This window comes from Panthera tigris, chromosome A2 (genome assembly GCF_018350195.1).
Source record: "Panthera tigris isolate Pti1 chromosome A2, P.tigris_Pti1_mat1.1, whole genome shotgun sequence".
In the NCBI taxonomy this organism is placed as follows: Eukaryota; Metazoa; Chordata; class Mammalia; order Carnivora; family Felidae; genus Panthera; species Panthera tigris.
In genome coordinates this window covers 76,572,687-76,591,938 of record NC_056661.1, presented here as the reverse complement: position 1 = coordinate 76,591,938, position 19,252 = coordinate 76,572,687, and the positions used below count along the sequence as shown (strand labels likewise).

At 36.0% G+C, this 19,252-nt stretch overlaps 1 protein-coding gene and 1 pseudogene across 1 annotated transcript in view; one reads left to right on the top strand and one right to left on the bottom strand.

Moving 5' to 3' along the window:
- Positions 1 to 19,252, bottom strand: part of COG5 (component of oligomeric golgi complex 5) — a 312,502-nt gene that overhangs the window by 264,435 nt on the left and 28,815 nt on the right. Inside the window, exon 6 of the mRNA XM_007083949.3 lies at positions 10,358 to 10,478. Within this exon, the coding sequence (XP_007084011.2) occupies positions 10,358 to 10,478 (121 nt within the window). The remainder of the gene's footprint in view (positions 1 to 10,357; positions 10,479 to 19,252) is intronic.
- On the top strand, positions 14,610 to 15,280 carry LOC107179783 (annotated as a pseudogene).

The following is a 19,252-nucleotide window of genomic DNA, read 5'->3' as shown; positions in this document are numbered from 1 at the left end:
CTGAACAGGTCTCTCAGAGTATCATTCCTGCCTCCCTGCCCTGTTGTTTACATAGTATTAAAATGCAAAACTCTGTAAGTATACCTACAATGAAATTTACATCAAACCCTTTTAACTTAGCCTATAGATAATTTTAATTTACCAAACCAAACACTGATAAAAAGATGTTTCATACAGCTCTAGGATTTTTTCTAGATAAAGTAATGAAATACAATGGTGATAAAAAGAAGAACATCCCACCTAATCTTCCCATCAAATATCAGGCTTTAAGGCTCAAATACAATTCACTAGGAAGTAGGCTAATACCATTTTTAAGAAACAGTCAATAAAATAATCAGTAAAAAAAAAAGTTAATAAAATAATAAACTTGTATTTCTGAGGCACTATTCATATTCATTTAAAATATATTCTGATTTTTAAAACAAAATTATTAATGATATAAATACTGGAACAGAAAAGAGGTTGAGAACTATTGAGCTAAGCATCCAAATGGAAAAAAAAACAAAAAAACAAAAAACCTTAGAACCAAGAAATTTAAAAATTTGACACATTACCAGTCTGAACAATCTTACACTAAATAAATCATTCTCAAACACTCATAAATGTTACAGCAAGAGATGACAAATAGTAAGGTATAATACAGAGCTTCCATAAGCATTAACTGACCATATAGAATAAAACATACACCTAGAAATGCTACTGTAACTTTGAAATGTATGAAAATACTCTTAAGTTTACAAAAAGTAACTTGCTTATTTTGTCTGTATATACTCCAACTTCCTTGATACTGTGTGACAAAAGATAAAACCAATAAAATAGGATCATAGATGCTGTGTGGTATCATCTGTCAAATATAAACTTTGGTAACATTAAATTCCATTAGTTAACAAAAAGAGGGATGTTGTATAATTTTAAGATGCTTATCTCTTCAACAGACAAACCCATACCTAAGCAGAAGTCCATTATTCTGAACATTTGGATTTGAGCACAGCATCACCCCCACCTGGTGGTAGCTGAATCCAGCCAGTCACATATGTAAGTAATTTAGAGACCATCTAAATCTAACTTCTGAAAATGTTTATCATTACAGGTGATTACAATGTAAGGTGAAAAATGTATACTGAATTCTCCATGTTGAAGCTGTCAAAAAACCTATACGTGTATGAAATGCATTTAAGAAGTCACCTGAGACCTAATTTAATACTTAAGTTATATGGAAGACGTACAAATTTTCCTACCAGAAGATAATTTTAATAAGCTTGAAATAATAAAATTTTCCAAAGTTGTCACCAACTACATCATATTGTAGATATCTCAAGAAATATTCACCAGTTCAGTATTTATTGGTCACCTATTATGTGGCAAAGGTTATATAAATACTTGTCTCCCCTGTGCATAAATCAGAAATGTGTACCTGTAAGTACAGTCTTACTAGACTGGGTAAATATCACAGTTACAATAAGAACAGTACTGGATGAAACAAACTTCTATAATCTTTTCCTTCTACATTAAAAATGGGGGCGCCTGGGCAACTCAGTCAGTTGGGCGTCTGACTTCGGCTCAGATCACCTCACAGCCTGAGGGTTCGAACCCCACGTTGGGCTCTGTGCTGACAGCTCGGAGCCTGGAGCCTACTTTGGATTCTGTGTCTCCCTCTCTCTCTGCCCCTGCCCAACTCATGCTCTGTCTCTCTCTGTCTCAAAAATAAACATTAAAAAAAATTTTTTTTTGGTATTAATGTTTCACAGCTTATGTGGTATTAATGTACCACACAATGTGATATTAATGTATCACAGCTTAGCCACAAAATTATGAAACTCAGAAAACAGACCATAAGCAATAAAAATTAATTTCTACCATATCCAACTGTTTAATTACAACTTAATGCTTTCTTATACTTTTTTAAAAATCTTTAAAAGATAACTCAATAAAGCTTTAATACAGATGTCACTAACATGAGTTAACCAACAATCACAACATAAAATACATTCATTATATAAACACGGCATTTATTTATTTATTTATTTTTATTTTTTATCTTTTAGAGATTGAGAGAGTGAGCGTGCAATAGAGAGGAGCAGAGGGAGGAAGACAGAATCTTACACAGGCTCCACACTCAGGGCATGGAGCCCTAAGCAGGACCAGATCCCACAACCTTGGAATCATGACTTGAGCCATAATCAAGAGTTGGACACTCAACCCACTGAGCCACCCAGACGCCCTAAACACGGTGTATCTTAAATATGTTGTATCCTTTTTTTTTTTCTTTTTAAAGGACCCTGAGAGACCTACCAATGGCAGCAATGCCTTTCGTAAAGTAATTAAATGCTGCTATAGAGTTTGAGGAAAGGAGTAGAGCACTAGTGAATAAGGCTTTGGAATCAGATTTTTACAGATATAACAAGTGTGGGACCTTAGGAACCACTAAAATATAAATTCTTATAAAAGGCAGAGGAGTTTATGTTTTGTTCATTGGTGTATGTTTAATATCAAGAATAACACATGGTACACTTAGTAGGCATTCAATAAATACTGGCTTAATGAATTAATGAATTTATCTAAGTCTTATATTGAGAGATTAACTGGAGCTTTTATCTTATTATTTCATGGAAGATGCAGATGAGCCAAAATGAGAAGGCTGTAAAGAGAAAAGACTGGTTTCTTCCATGGATGATGATAACAATAACAATATCATCATCATCATAATCATGTTTTATGCTTAGTTTCATATAAGTGCATAAATTAAACTTCCCAAACAGAAAAACTACATTTACTCATTTTTTTTTTTTTACCAGGTTCCTAACAAGCTACAGGGTTTATGTGTATTGAAACCTAATTGATAAATAAATAAATTATAAGCCATGATTTCACAAAAAAGACTAGAGAGGATCCATGAAATTCTAGTCTGGTTTTTTCATTTGTTTTTTGAGAGAGACAGAGACAGAGACAGAGAGTAGGGAAGGGGCAGAGAGAGAGGGAGAGAAAGAGAATCCCAATCAGGCTCCTCATTGGCAGCGCAGAGCCTGACACAGGGCTTGAACTCATGAACCACGAGATCATGACCTAAGCCGAAATCAAGAGCTGGACACTGAACTGAATGAGCCACCCAGGAGCCCCTGCTTACTTTTTTATGTAAATTTTTTCCCCTTCAATCCCTTTATGTAGGATAAGTAAAAAAACAATTAGGTAGTAAAAAAAATATAACTACCTAGAAAGAGTTATCATAAGACACAATATATAGGGTGTACATATATCATTTTTAAAACTAAAAAACTTTGAAAATATAGACTGGAACAAATGAGGAGACATTATATTTCTGTTTAGAGAGCATTGATACTATAAAAAGATACAAAGTTTATATTAACCCATAAATCTGAAGTATCTAAATACTAACAAGTTCATTTTAGTAAGTGGGATTAGTACAAAATCATTCTAAAATTCAAGAGACCAAATGCATGACTGAATTTTAGGGAACACTCAAACTCCCAATTCATATCTGGAATATAACTGTACTCAGCATTGAGACAGAGTTTTAATTGGAAACAAAAACCTAATCAATTTTATGGTGTCCTACTTGGATAAAACTGTATAAAATAAATAGGGAAAGTCAACAACATGAAGCATAAAAGAAGAAATAAAAACAAGAGTCAAGAGATTGGCAGTGACCAAACAGAGGGTTCCCCATGACCCAAGACTTATTCAGCACTCCAGGTAAAGTAAAGCACATTATTAATGTGAAGATGTAATAAGCATCAGGCTTATCACACTTTGTGATAAATATCTTAATATCTTAACCATACAACCAGCTTCCCTTGACCTAACTCCAATTCTACCAACAAGTTTGTGATTACAAATTTATTTTTCCATTTAATATGTCCAGGGAGAAAATTATATGTGTTCAGCCAAAAGAATAGCACATATCTCATTGCTAATTAATGAAGAGTGTTCTGGATTATAAACCAGTCTATTGTGAACTTGGTTACTTTGAAGGGAAAGATGAGCTTTAATTGGGATTTGCAGAATCAAGAACATTTTAAAAAGACAAGTTGTCTTTACAGTTTGTGAGAGCTCCAATCACCCCTACCCATGTATGAATCCCATGTTCCATTTCTTCCCAAAAGCTGTGAAAAGAATGCCTATCGATGGGAGGAGGAGCAGGAGAAATCATGAATCGTCTCTGCCTCAAACGAAGACTCACAAAAACTGGGCTATTATAGGAACCCCTAAGGACCATCCCTTTTTATTGTTTCTGATCTGTTGTTTGTTCTTCTTATGTATTTTTGTAAGTCAAATTAATACCTCCTTTAAAACAAGTCAGACAATAAAATATCCATAACAATCATTAATTCAACTCTCACTGTTGGCAAAATAAAGTTTCTAAGCCAGAAAAAGTGAGAAAGAAATAAACCCTGAATGGTGGTAACTTCACAAGGTAAATACTGGCTCTTGGTAGTCATGACTCTCAAAAACGTGCAGTAAATCTTAAGATAATAAAGAGATTCATTTTTTTTTAACTTTCAAAAGCAAGGATCGAATACAAATAAGGAGAAATAAAATGTAAGGAATCAAAATGAAAACACAAGTAGAGAGGAACTAGGTTCAAACTTTCTCAACAAGTCCAAGTAAACTAGTATACAAGAAAAGAACCATTTACCTAAATTCAAAATAATATAGATTACATCTTCCATGTTCTCTCTACATTTAAATATTCTAATCCAATAGTATCCAGCAGAATTTTAACATTTGATAACACTAAAGGGAAGAGTACACTAGATTCCTCACCAATGACCTTATAATTGATAGGTCAAGATGTCTATATCATGGGTAGACGACCTCATTAATATTCCCAAGGAGAAACTAGAAAGTGCTAATGTTGAGCACTTTCCGGTTTCACCGCTATAGCTTCAATTCAACATTGAAAAAGTACAAATGCATTCCACAGAATAAGGAAACCTGTTATTCAACCTGATCTCACTGTACTGATATTACAAGAACCTTTTCAATAGTTCTAAACTTAAGTGATTTCAAACACTAATTTTTAAAAAGGTGCCTTCCTCTGCCTCACAATGATAGCTTCCCAAACTGCTCAAAAAATTCTGAAAAGGGCTGCTCGGGTGGCTTAGTCAGTTAGGCCTACGACTTCAGCTCAGGTCATGATCTCAAGATCATGGGATCAAGCTCCACATCAGGCTCTGTGCTGGCAGTGCAGAGCCTGCTTGGGATTCTCTCTCTCCCTCTCTGTCTCTCCCCTGCTAGCTCACTCTCTCAAAATAAACACTTTTTTTTTTAATTCTGAAACGATATCAAGCTTATGAATTATGTAGAGACCCTGCTTTGATGGGCTAACAACAATTTTTAAAAAGTTGGTAACAGTATCAAAAATACGCTTTTAAGTATCTTATTTCACTCATGTTCCAAAAAATGTCACGAATTTGTAGTAAGGCCCATCTAAATTTGCATCTAGTCCAAAGACTCTTCTTGAAGAGAAGCCATAATTCAATATGATACAATTTAATCCTGAAACCTATATTAAGTAGTTTTTAAAACCATTAGATAATAGTCTGCATGAAAAGTTACAAGTATATCTGCACTAAAATCATTCTGCTTATTCTCTGTCAGCAAGACACTAACATAATTTTAATTTCTCTAATGCCTAATGATATTGAGAACCTTATATGCCTAGCTGCCATCCACGTATCTTTTTTTGGTGAAGTGTCTGTACAAATCTTTCGCCTATTTTTTAATCGCATTGTCTGTGTTCCTACCATCGTTCAAGAGTTTGCTATATATTCTGGACACGAGTCCTTGATCAAGTACATATTTTGCATGTATTTTCTCCTTGTCAATGGCTTGCCTTTCCATTTTTCAAGCAGTATCATTCAAAGAACAAAAGTTGTAAATTTTGATAAAATCTAATTTATCAGTTTTTGTGTGTGTGAATTGTGCTTTGAGTGATATATCTAAGAAATCATTTTCTAATTCAAAGTCACAAAAATGTTCTCTTGTGTTTCCTTCTAAGTTTTCTATAGCTTTACGTTTTACATTTAGGGCTGTGATCCATCTTCAGTTAATTTGTTTTATATGAAGTGAGGTAGGAATACAAGTTCACTGTTTTGCATACGGATATCCAATTGTGCCAACACCATCTATTGAAAAGATTACCTCTTCTGTTGTTCATAGGAGTTTGGGTCTATTTCTGGCTCACCTATTTTGTTCCACTGATCTATTTGTCTATTGTTTTGTCTTGTTTACAATAAATTTTTGTAAGAAGTATTCACATCAGGTAGGATTTATTCTCCAACTTTGTCGTCTTTTAAAAACTTTGTCTATCTGGATCCTTTGCATTTCCATATGATTTTTAAAATCAGCTTGTCAATTTCTAAATAAAAGCTTGCTGGAATTCAGATGATAATCATACTGGATTCATGTAGATCAATTTAGGGAAAATGGACATCCTTAATAAACAGTATTAAGTCTTTCATTGCACGGACAGGGTTACTTTATTAATTTAGGTCTTCTTTTAATGTTCACAACATTTTCTAGTTCTCAGTCTATATAGGTCATAGGAATCTTTTGTCAAATTCAACCTAAGTGTTTCATACTTTTGATGCTATTATAAGTGCCATTTTTTGAATTTCAATTTCTAATTGCTTGTTAACAGTAAATTATATGGAAATAAAACTAATTTTTATAATAATCTTGTATCCTGAGATCTTGCTAAACTCCTTTAATAGTTCTAGCAAACTTTTTGTAAACTCAAAACAAGGTACCACTACATACCAATCAGAATGGCTAAAAATAACAAGACTTACTGTAACAAGTGTTGGCATGTGGAGGAAGCAGAATTTTCACACACTACTTGTAGGAATGTAAAATTTTACAACTACTTTGAAAAATTTCTTAAACAGTTAAACACATATGATCTAGCCATTCTGCTCCTATGTATTTATCAAAGAGAACTGAAAGCATACGTCCATACAAAGAGTTCTATATATGAATGTTTATGGCAGCTTGATTTCTAATAGCCAAAAACTAGAAACAACCCAAATTTCCCATCACCAGGTGAATGGATAAACCAACTATGGGATAGCTATACGAGGTAATTCTACTCAGAAATAAAAAGGAATGAGCTATTGATATATACAACAACATACATAAATCTCAAAGTTAAGCTCACTAAAAGAAGCCACAAAAACACAAGCTATGATTTCATTTATATAAAATTCTCTGAAGTGCCAAGTAATCTATAGTGACAGAAAGAAGTTCAATAAATGCCTGAGGAACAACTGCCAAGGGGCATGAGGAAACTTTTGACAGTGATAGTTATGTTCATTACCTTGATACTGGTGATGTTTCCTGTCAAAACTTACCAAATTGCACATTTTCAATGCGTGCAGTTGGTTGTATGTCACTTAGACTTCAATTTAGAAAAAGAAGAGGTACTAGTATAACTGTCCCCAGGTTCCAGAATATACTTTTTAAATTGATACGTAATTCACAAACCATAAAAATCCAGCCTTTTAAAGTCCACAATTCAGAGGCTTTTCTGCATATTGATGAGGTTGTGCAACAACCACTGTTTAATTCCAGGACACTTTCATCACCACAAAGAGAAATCTGTATCCATTAGCAGTCACTCCACATTCCCTCTAGTCCCTCAAAATACAAAGAATTTCCAGATGACAATGAATTTCATCTGGTCTCTGCAATTCAACCCCCAAGACCTTTTAAGAGATTAGTTTTAAGTTAATTTCAATGGCCTGTAAACACTGCTACTCTTCATCATTTTATTCTTTCTAATGAGAATCAGAACCATACTGATACAGACAATAATAATTTCAGAGATGTTCCAATCATAAAATATCACTTAGTATATATGCGTAATTGTAATACTGATTGCCAAGTTATTACTTTCATTAAAATACTAATTCCAAATGTAGAAACTTTATCTTCCTCTTGGCTTCTCCTTATTATCAATGCCAGGGTTGGCCAAGACTGAGCTACAGTGGTGAATGATGAAAAGATGATGCCTTTGCAAATTCTGAATGGTACATAATCAGCAAAGCTTTAAAAAAAATTTAAATTAACAAAACCCATTTTGAGAGAATTCCACCATGAACAATACTTTCTTAACAAATGCTCATCATTTAATATTTATAAAACTTTGGGTAAAGCCAATGCCTCATTGGAAGGATAATGGGTTTATGCTCCACATCGAACCAACTCAGAACATTATGATTGATACTCATGTCTATTTTTTTTAAAAAGAATCCATCACCATTTGTATTACAGCATCTGTTGTTTCTAGAAAAAATGATAATCATAATCAAAGTCTAGCAATTTTTTATAATGGAACAGTGTCAGTGATGACAAATATACATAATAAACCTTGAACTAATTTGTGCCTGTTTTTAATGATTCTATTATCCTACAGATTATTTTTGGAACAAAAAAATTAAATGTGATAAAGCAAAAATAAAAGCTGATACTAGAATTTTTACACTCCTACATTTAGCACATACTGTGGAAAAAAAATACCCAAGCGTTACTAATTGCTTAAAAATTAACTTTTTAATAGACTCTTAACTATTGAGAACAAACTGATGGTTATCAGAGAAGAAGTGGGGGACGCAGGAAGAGGTAATAGGGGATGGGGATTAAGGAGCACTTGTCATGATGAGCAACAAGTGATATACGGATGTTAAATCACTGTACCATATACCCGAAACTAATTTAACACTATGTTAACTGGAATTTAAAAACTTAAAAAAAAATTTAATTTTAATAAACATTAACTTTTTAAACAATGTATTCCAAGCATATTAAATCACAAGTTAACTATATTTCTAATGATGTACCTAAACAATGTATTCAGGCATTGAAAATTGAAATGTTGAAGTATGAAGAATGTTATATTTGTTTTGTAAAAAATATGGAATAAGCATTACAACATGACTATGCAATTGAAATATCAAAGATAGAAGATTTCAAAAATAACATGTAATGCCTATCTTTCTGATATTATTTTCAAAGCATACCACCAACAGTAAGTAGACTCTTGATATCTGAATTGGATATCATCAAAGACCGCTGAACCTACAAAGGTACAAAATCACTAAACACATCCACTTCAGAAAAATTACTGGGTGCCCAATGAAAAGAAGAAAATGACAAAGCCTCATTAAAATGCAGGTGTGAGTTCTACATATACTCAGTACCTATTCAAAAATTTGCCTAAAATATTATGAACTATATCATCATGGACCTTGCAGCTTGTTAACAGTCCAAACCATGAATGTTAAACCCTTGAATGTCAAGAGTCTGTTCTAAATGCCTGAGAAAAGAATGAGCATATGAAGAAATGAATTCAATAAATTTTCTAGGCATAATGCCAACACAGGATCTGTCACCTAAAAAACAGCATTTATTCTACAGAAATGAAAATTAAGTTCACATGAAAACCTGTACACAAATGTTTATAGTAGCTTTATTCATCATTACCAAAAACTAGAAACAACATAAATTTCCTTCAATCTGTCAATCAACCAACTGTGGTACAACCACACAGTGATATTCCAACAAACACCAAGTTACAAACTATGGTATATACAAAAACTTGGATGAATCTCAGGGGTATTATACGGAGTACAAAACACTAGCCTCAAAATGTCACATACTTTACTGTTTTTAATTTTTTTTAATATTTATTCATTTTTTGACAGAAAGTGAGTGGGGGAGGGGCAGAGACAGAGGGAGACACAGAATGTGAAGTAGGCTCCAGGCTCTCAACTGCCAGCACCGAGCTCGATGCAGGGCTTGAACTCAAGGACCATGAGATCATGACATGAGCCGAAGTAGGACGCCCAACCGACTGAGCCACCCAGGCGCCCCTAAAATGTCACATACTTTATAATCCCATTTATTTAACATTCTCCTAAAAAGAAAACTAAACTGATGGAAAACTAATCAATGGTTGCCAAAGGGAGAGGGGGCAGGTATGACTGTAAAGGGATAGCATGAGGGAATTTTGGGGGTGATGGAATTTATTCTATATCATGACTGTGCTGGCGGTTACATGAATCTATACATGTATTAAAATTCACATGCCTGTATACCAAAAAAAAAAAAAAAACAAAGGCCAATTTTACCATACAAGAATTAAAAAACTAAGCCGCATTTCTAAGAAATCAACTAATTTTACTCACTCATTTTGAAAAGTGTGACAAAGTTGTATATGGATAATTATTAAATAAATTTGTTCAATAATATTTGTTACGGGTGACAACACTAGTCAACAAATCAAGTGACTGAAAAATCTTAAAAACTCTACTAACTTTTTAATCAAAAAAGAACTTACCAAGTTCATTAAGACTCTGAGCAGCTTTTGTTATCTCTCTGCTTCCCCCTTGCAGTTGTCCTTGGAGTCTCTTAGTGAGATACAGGATGCGAACTATTCTCCGAAGCAAATCACAGGCAACCTGCACAAATATCACAATGTTGAGTGAGTATAGTCAATCCATTAAGTTTTATTACTATTATCATGTGAATCTTTCCATTCTTTCCATACGCTAAAGATTCATTCATGTCTTTTGTTTCCTATCCATCAGAAACCTAAAAACTCACAAGGCTTAGAAAGCATCATTTTAAAATAAAACTCCCAATTTACCCCATAAGAAGAGAATGGGGAATGAGGTGCCATAAAACTCGGGAACTCTTTTCTGGATCCTTGAGCAGTTTTAGTCTCCAGGCCAGTGGTTCTCAGTCTTCATATTAAATTCAAATTCAAAAAATTCCAAAGCCAAGGCCATAGCCCTGGCCAATTAAATCAGAATCTCTAGAGGTGCATACTGAGCACCTGTATTTTTTTTTTAATGTTTATTTTTGAGAAAAGGAGAGACAGACCATGAGCTGGGGAGAAACGGGGGGTGGGGGGGTGGAGAGACACAGAATTTGAAGCAGGCTCCAGTCTCCAAGCTGTCAGCACAGAGCCCGACGCGGGGCTCAAACTCACGAACTGTGAGATCATGACCTGAGCTGAAGTCAGACACTTAACCAACTGAGCCACCCAGGTGCACCACCTGTATTTTTTTTTTTAAGTTTATTTATTTTGAGAGAGTGAGTGAGCATGAGTGGGTAAGGGGAAGAGAGAGAATCCAAGTAGGCTCATGCTGTCAGCGAGGACGTGGGGCTCCATCCCAAGAACCATGAGATCAGGACCCCAGCCTAAATCAAAAGTCAGACACCTAACAAACTGAGCTACCCAGGCACCCCTCAGTATTTTTAATATCCAATGTGTAACCAAGGTTGATAGCCACTGTGCTAGGACTGCTTAGCTTCCTACTACTGCCTCTTATTGTTTTCATCCTGGTTTCTCTTTTCTAGGTCCATAGGGGAACAAACATAACTTTTCCCAATTTCACCAGATCTTAAAGAATAAGTATGCCCTACTTGAATTTTCTAATGTTTTTTTAAATCACTAATAACAAATTATAAAAGAGAGTTATTAAAACAAAACAAAACAAAAAACTATCATATACATATACATTCACTTACTATTTCTTTTTCATTACCAGACCTAATGCTGGGTCTTTACATAACCAAAAGACTAAGACATGAAATGAAGACCCAAGTATTTCAGGACACTTTATTACAGAAGCTGGCTCCAGAGCAATTGCCCAAGGGAGAGACAGGAGAGGGAAGACTGATGGAATAGTAGATATGTAGTGACCTTTAGCATCAGTAGCGATAATGAAGAGAGACAGTCTATGCTGCCGCATCACCACCATCTTTATGACCCTCAAGCTGGTTGAGAAGAACATCTCCCATCTAAGGAGGAAAATCTTAACTGGAGGCAATAAGAATTAAAAGCACTAGGAAAACAGCTGAGACTCCAGTATAAACACTGTTTTCTGAATGAAACACACACACCCCAGAACCACACACATACCCACACAACATACAGAGACACACAAACATATAATCAAAAGCATAATGCTTACAAACATGTAAGTCAAAGGCAACCAATTATTAAACCTGTTTACCTGAATGCTTTTCTCAGTAACTTTAGTCTAAAGTAATTATAATGATAAAAGAATGCCAAATAAGAATGTCCCTGGGGGCCCCTGGGTAGCTCAGTAAGCCTCCAACATCAGGTCAGGTCATGATCTCACATTTCCTGAGTTCGAGCCCTGTGTTGGGCTCTGTGCTGACAGCACAGAGCCTGCTTGGGATCCTCTGTGCCCACATCTCTCTCAACCCCTCCTGCACTCACTTCTGTGCATGCATGCAGGCACACCTTCTCCCTCAAAGACAAACATTAAAAAAATAAAATGTGTCCCTAGAAACTGGAAGATTTGCGCATCTTTATCTTTTAATTAAATTTTATTTATATTCTGAATAAGTAATATAAGCACATAATTCAAGATGCAAAAGAAAATTTAAAAAGTCACCTTCTTATCTCTATGTCCCAAATATGCACTTACCAAAAACAACCACTTATCAGTTTTTTCTTGCTTGCCAGAAGAGCATTTTTAAATGAACCATCTGGAATGCAGTCCCTAATAATCATTCCTCTGGGATTCCAAATACTTCATGAGGAGAAATACCAGATCTTACTTTAGTCTAATCACCTAGAATCCCCCAGTACCTATCCCATAAAGGATATGCCCTCACACATGAAATCTTTGAGCTTATTTCTAATGCTTTTATTTTTAACCATACTTAATCTGTCACCAACTCTTATTGACCATTCTTCTGTTGCAAAACCCAAAAGTTACATTACCTCTGGTCCTACAAGCATCACCTAATCCAAATCTTTACCACCTTCACCTTCACAATGTGGTCTACCAACTAGCTTTCCAGTCTCTTAACTAAAATCCATCCTGCTAGATTTAGCTTCTTAGAAACAGTTTTCAGCACTCCAGTCCCCTTTTTAATAAACTTCAATGGCTCTCTACTAACAGATTATGTTGAATCTTCTCACAACAGCATTTAATAAAATCCTCAGTCAAGAAGTCTTAGATAATCTATAAGGCATCAACTGTCAGCATTTCCTAATATAGTTGCCTCCACTCCAGACAATTTCCCTTCCTTATTTTTTATGTGGGACTTTTATAATCAAATACAATACCAACATATTATCAGCACTAAAAAGAACTGAGATATCAAGCCATGAAAAGACATAGAGTAATGTCATATCAGTTAAGTGAAAGAAGCTAATCTAAAAAGGCTGTAAGTATTAGTATCATTTCAACTACCTAAAATTCTGTAAAAGGCAAAACTATGGAGAAAAGAAAAAGATCAGTGGCTGCCAAAGTTTAGAAGAATGACTACACAGAGTACACAAGATTTTTAGGGCACTGAAAATGCTCTGTATAAACACTATAATGATGGATATATGTCACTATACATTTATTCAAACTCACTGAATGTACACCAAGAGTGAACCCAGATGTAAATTATGGACTCTGGGAGATAATGATATGTCACTATAGGTTCAACAATTTTAACAAATGTACCAAATGGTACACCATTTAACAAATGGTGATTAAGGTGGAGGCATGCATGTTTAGGGGCAGGGGATATAGGAGATACCTCTATCTTCCTCTTTTTTTTTTTTTTTTTTTAACTGTATTTATTTGAGAGAGTGAGAAAGCATACACAAGCAGAGGAGGGGCAGTGAGAGAGGGAACCCAAGCAGGTTCCGGGCTGTCAGCATAGAGCCTGACAGGGGGCTCAATCTCACCAACTGTGAGATCACGACCTGAGCTGAAATCAAGAGTCAGACACTTAACCAAATGAGCCACCCAGGAGCCCTGTTCCTCTTGCTTTTGCTGTGAACCTGCAACTGCTCTATAAAATAGTCCTTAAAATAAATACAGATATTACAAACACAGAAAACCATACACAGAAATTACAGCTAAATGAACCTGGAACCACCATGCAGATCAGAAGACAGAACCATGGAAACGACTACAGAAGCCCTCTAGGTACCCTATCCCAATCATGACGCCTTCCATCCATTGCCTTCTACTCTCCCATCCCAGCCAAGAGAAATCACTACTCTGGCTTTTAATCACTTCCTTGCTTTTCTTTGTGCTTTTATTACTGAAGTATATTTACCTATACACTAGTTTATATGCTATAGTTTAAACTTGCCCTTTTTTAAAATCTATATAGGTTCCCTCACCATCTTATTTTTTTCTTTGCAATCTGCTAAATATATTCAATCATCTGTCCTATACATTTTCCCACAGACGGGGTTTTGTTGAGAGCAGTTTAACACGTTCTTCTGTCTTCCATATTTCCCGTACATCAGTAGTTGGATGTAGGCAGCTTCATCAAACTCAACCGTAATATCTTAGGCAAAATCATTCCTTACATAGTGGTGCATGTGCAACACATGTAGGATTTTTCTCTGTGTTGTTAGCAGTCAGTGATATTCAATGTGAAAATCCATTAAAACATAGAGATTATTCCAAATCCATCATTTTGTCTTTATTTATTAGCATATAAAATTTCTAACTTTACCCCACCTACTATTTGTTTACCTGGTGGTACTGTTCATACAAAAAAATAAAAATAAATACTTGATTCTTTCTCGTGCTTTATCAGTTTTCAAAATTAGACTGCTTCCCTGCTCTTTGAGGAGGACAGGATCACAACTCCAGCAGAGCTCTGGAGGCCCCACTCCTGCTCCTGCCTCACTGCTGTTCATTCTCGCCAAGGAACAAGTAGGTCAAGAAGCCACGCCACAGCCATGACTTTTAAAGACACCAGGAAGACACCCGGGGAACCAGAGGTGGCAATTTGCCCAATTAGAATTACACTAGGGGTACCTGAGTGGCTTAGTCAGTTGAGAGTCAGACTTCAGCTCAGGTCATGATCTTGCAGTTTGTGAGTTCAAGCCCCTCATCAGGCTCCGTGCTGACAGCTTGGAGCCTGGAGCCTGCTAACCAGGCACAACATGCAATCTTTGGAGAAGTTATCTGCTGACTTCGTCAGAAGGACAAAGGAAAAGAATCTCAAAGTGAAAGGACAGTTTGGATACCTACCAAGACTCAAAATCACTGCAAGAAAAACTCCCTGTGGTAAAGATTCTAAGACTTGAATTATTATTCAAGACTTGAATTATTATTGAAATAATGAGGCAAGTCATTGATTTGCACAGTCCTTCTGAGATTGTTAAACAGATTACCTCCATCAGTATTGAGCCAGGAGTTGAGGCTGAAGTCACTATTGCAGATGCTTAAATCAACTTTTTAATAAATTATCAATTGTTTAAAAAAAAAGATTACTTTCCCTATACCCACCAAAGATGAACAATTAGTGGGGTGTTTGTTTATTTCAGCTATCAATATGAACACAGAGATTTAAACATAATAAAGGATACCAATCCACTGTAGCTTTTATCCTTGCAGAGGCTCGCTTTGTCCCTCTGTGGCCACTGCGAGCCTCTCAGGCTGACCAATTGTACCAATTTGCCTGAGACAGAAGTTTCCCAGAACCCTGGATTTTCTGTGCTAAAACTAGTATAGTTGGTCACCCCAGAGGCTTTGCAAAATCCTTTCATTATGATTCATGTTAGCAGTGGTTGATAGGTTTTTTAAAAAAATTTTTTAATGTTTATTTATTTTTGAGAGGGAGACAGAGTGTGAGTGGGGGAGGAGCAGAGAGACAGGGAGACACAGAATCTGAAGTAGGCTCCAGCCTCTGAGCTGTCAGCACAGAGCCTGATGTGGGGCTCGAACTCACGAACCATGAGATCATGACCTGAGCTGAAGTCGGACGCTTACCGACTGAGCCACCCAGGTGCCCTGGTTGATAGCTTGATACACAGTACAAAAATATTCCAGAATCATTTTATGTATTTCAACCCCACCTGGAATCAAAGATTTATCAAGGAAGCCCTGGTTTCCTTTAGAGGTCAACAGCTTTTCAAGAACACATCCTGGAAACTAAACTTGCTCATTTCTGTGACTTTTCAGCAGACATAGATAGGAAATGTCACAATCAAAACATCACATATTCATTGCTTTATTCCATAATATACATAAAACATTCTCAGATTAATATTATACATATCTATGTACAAAAATATGTACATACATAATGTATATATAAAAATAAAATTAAAATTCCTCATGAATTTATACTGATAATTCCAATTAATGGGGCGCCTGGGTGGTTCAGTCAGTTAAACATCTGACTTCAGCTCAGGTCATGATCTCACAGTTTGTGGGTTTGAGCCCTGCATCAGGCTCTGTGCTGACAGCTCAGAACCTGGAGCCTGCTTCAGATTCTGTGTCTCCCTCTCTCTCTGCCCCTCCCCTGCTCGTGCTCTCTCAAAAAAATAAACAGTAAAAAAAAAAATTTTTTTTTTAAATCAGGAGCACAGGGCATTTGCTTAATCTTCTAACTTACATCTGTACATTATTTCTTCCACACAGATACTTCTAGCTCTCAAAGATGTAAGACATAACAGAATTAGAATAATTTAACATTATCCATTTGCTTTGCTGCACCACATACAGAAAACATTATCTCAATACACAACCAACGATACAAATATGATAGCTGAAGACCGTTCTTAAAACCTGTTTTGCACATGCGCTCCCTACAATTTTTCTTACAATTTTTATTTATCAAAACATACAGCCATGACATACTATACTCCCATTAATAGCCTTCATTTAATATTAGCTCCTATGCTCATCACCTGTCTTACGTTGGTATTTCTCTAGTCATTCTGATTGTCTCAAACACACTATCAGATTCCTAAGGAAAGAGGGGAACAATCTTCCCTGCATTTGTATGTGGATGGCTATCTCTATACTTGAAAATCAGTTTGGCAGGTCTACCAATTACCTATCACTGCACCAAAAACCAGTTCAAAACTTAGTGGTTTAAAATGATTTCTTATGTCTCACAATTCTGTGGGTCAGGAATTTAGGCAGGGTTCAAATGCTGCATGTGGTATCAGCTGGGATTACTCAGTCGCTGCACCCAGCTAGCAATGAGGCTGGTTTGGAGAGTACTAGAAGGCTTCACTCAAATGTCTGACGTCTTAGGCTTCTGTACCTATCGTCTCTGCATGTTTGCCTCCAGCTGCCTCTCAGCACAGTGGTCTCCTGTAGTGGGATGTCTTACTGGCTTTCCCCAAGCAGAAACAGAAGCTGCTGCGCCCCCTGGAGGCTAGATCTAGAACTAACACAAAAACACTCCCACAGCACCGTTTTTTAGTTTTGCTCTAGTAGCTGCTGTTTTTACAGTATTTGGGGACACTGGCATTTTATGTTGCTGTTATCTTCCCTCTTCCTTCCTTCCTGGCATATTCACTTTTTTCGCAGATAATTACACAGCCAGTTAAACAAGTCATCATCTATACAAGTAGATTAAATTTTTAACAGGACCCTACTGAAGTATATGAAAACCATGTACCGATAAAACATAAGCACACAGAGAAAATGTTTGTCAGATGATTTCTTCCTTCTTAGTTTGAACATTTTCTTAAACTTTCTTACTTATATAATTTCAAAGTTAAAAATTTTAATTAAAAACTTTCCAGTGAAAAGCTAATATATGTGTATGACTTAAAAAATTAAAAAGCAAAATGATAAAAAGTTAAAAAAATAAATTGAAAAGATAAAAATGTTATATAATAGGTATGTGAATTATATCTCAACAAAGCTGTCATACTGAAAGTTAAAAAAACTCATTTTCTTATATAATTTTAAAATTTTAAAAATTTAAATACTCTATGTAAGAGATAATAAGCTCTTCAAAATTTCTTTCTGAAAAACTCTGAAGCAGTTCATAAGCTAACAATGTTACTAAAATGAGCTAAGATGGATGATTCTTGGGGTGATAATTAAATTCAACTCATGTATTCATGTATACAGATGAAGTCAGAAGCCTCTGTTTGGAGAAAGAAAAGGCTTCTGTAAAGAGTGAAATGGGGATAAAAAGCAAAGGGAATTAAATGTAAGTAAAAGTACTTTCTCCTAATTGACAGAACAATCATAGTGATTTTATGTTCAAGGCAGAAACAACTTTGTAGCTCTTTCTTTGTTGCTTTCTTATACCACATGCATTTAAATGAATTAGGAGCTCAAGGAATAAAAGGATTAAACAGGAACATTAAAGTTTCCCCAATGTTCAAAACAGAAATGACCCAAGTGAACAGAAAATGGTTAAAACATAATAAGCTTCCAAAGAGGGCTTACATTCCAAAATAGTTTTTATTTATTTATTTTTTATTTTAGAGAGAGAGTGCACAAGGTAGGGGAAGGGGGGAGAAAGATGGGGGGGAGAGAAAGACGGGGGGAGAGAAAGACGGGGGGGGGGAGACGGGGGGGGAAAGGAGGGGGGAAGGGAGGGGGGGGGAGGGAGGGAGGGAGGGAGGGAGAATCCCAAGCAGGCTCCATGTCCAGTGCAGAGCCTGACCTGGGCCCAATCCTATGACCCTGGGATCATGACCAGAGCCAAATTTAAGAGTCATATGCTCAACTGAGCCACCCAGGCGCCCCAGACATCAAAACAGTTCTAAAGACAACAAATTTCTAAGATGAATTTCCTTCCTAAGGTAAGCCTGCATATGAGTTAATCCCAGAAAAATTAAATACTGGAAATAAAGATACCAAAATGTACATAGAGTATTTTTCTTTACTTTCCCTTCCTTTCTTCCTTTGTAATATTTTGGCCAAAGGTATTCAACTTAGTTGTCCCTCTTGTATAGTATTTTTTACAGTAAGGGTGCAGAAAATTAGGGCTAATATTTAATAACAATAATAAAAATAAAGTGTTTATCTCATTTTTTAAATTTTTTATGTTTATTTTTGAGAGAGACAGAGGGCGAGTGGAGGAGGGGCAGAGAGAGAGAGGAGACATAGGATCAGAAGCAGGCTCCAGGCTCTGAGCTGTCTGCACAGAGCCGACGCAGGGCTCGAACTCACGAACTGTTCAGATCATGACTTGAGCCCAAGTCAGCACTTAACCGAATGAGCCATCCAGGCACCCCTAAAGTGTTTATCTCAAACACAAAAAATCCTGACCTCTCATGCTTCTGTAACCATAAAAAATAAAAACATCCGGGGTGCCTGGGTGGCTCAGTCGGTTAAGCGTCCAACTTTGGCTCAGGTCATGATCTCACGGTTCGTGGGTTTGAGGCCTGCATCCAGCTCTGTGCTGACAGCTCAGAGCCAGGAGCCTGCTTCGGATTCTGTGTCTCCCTCTCTCTCTCTGCCTTTCCCCT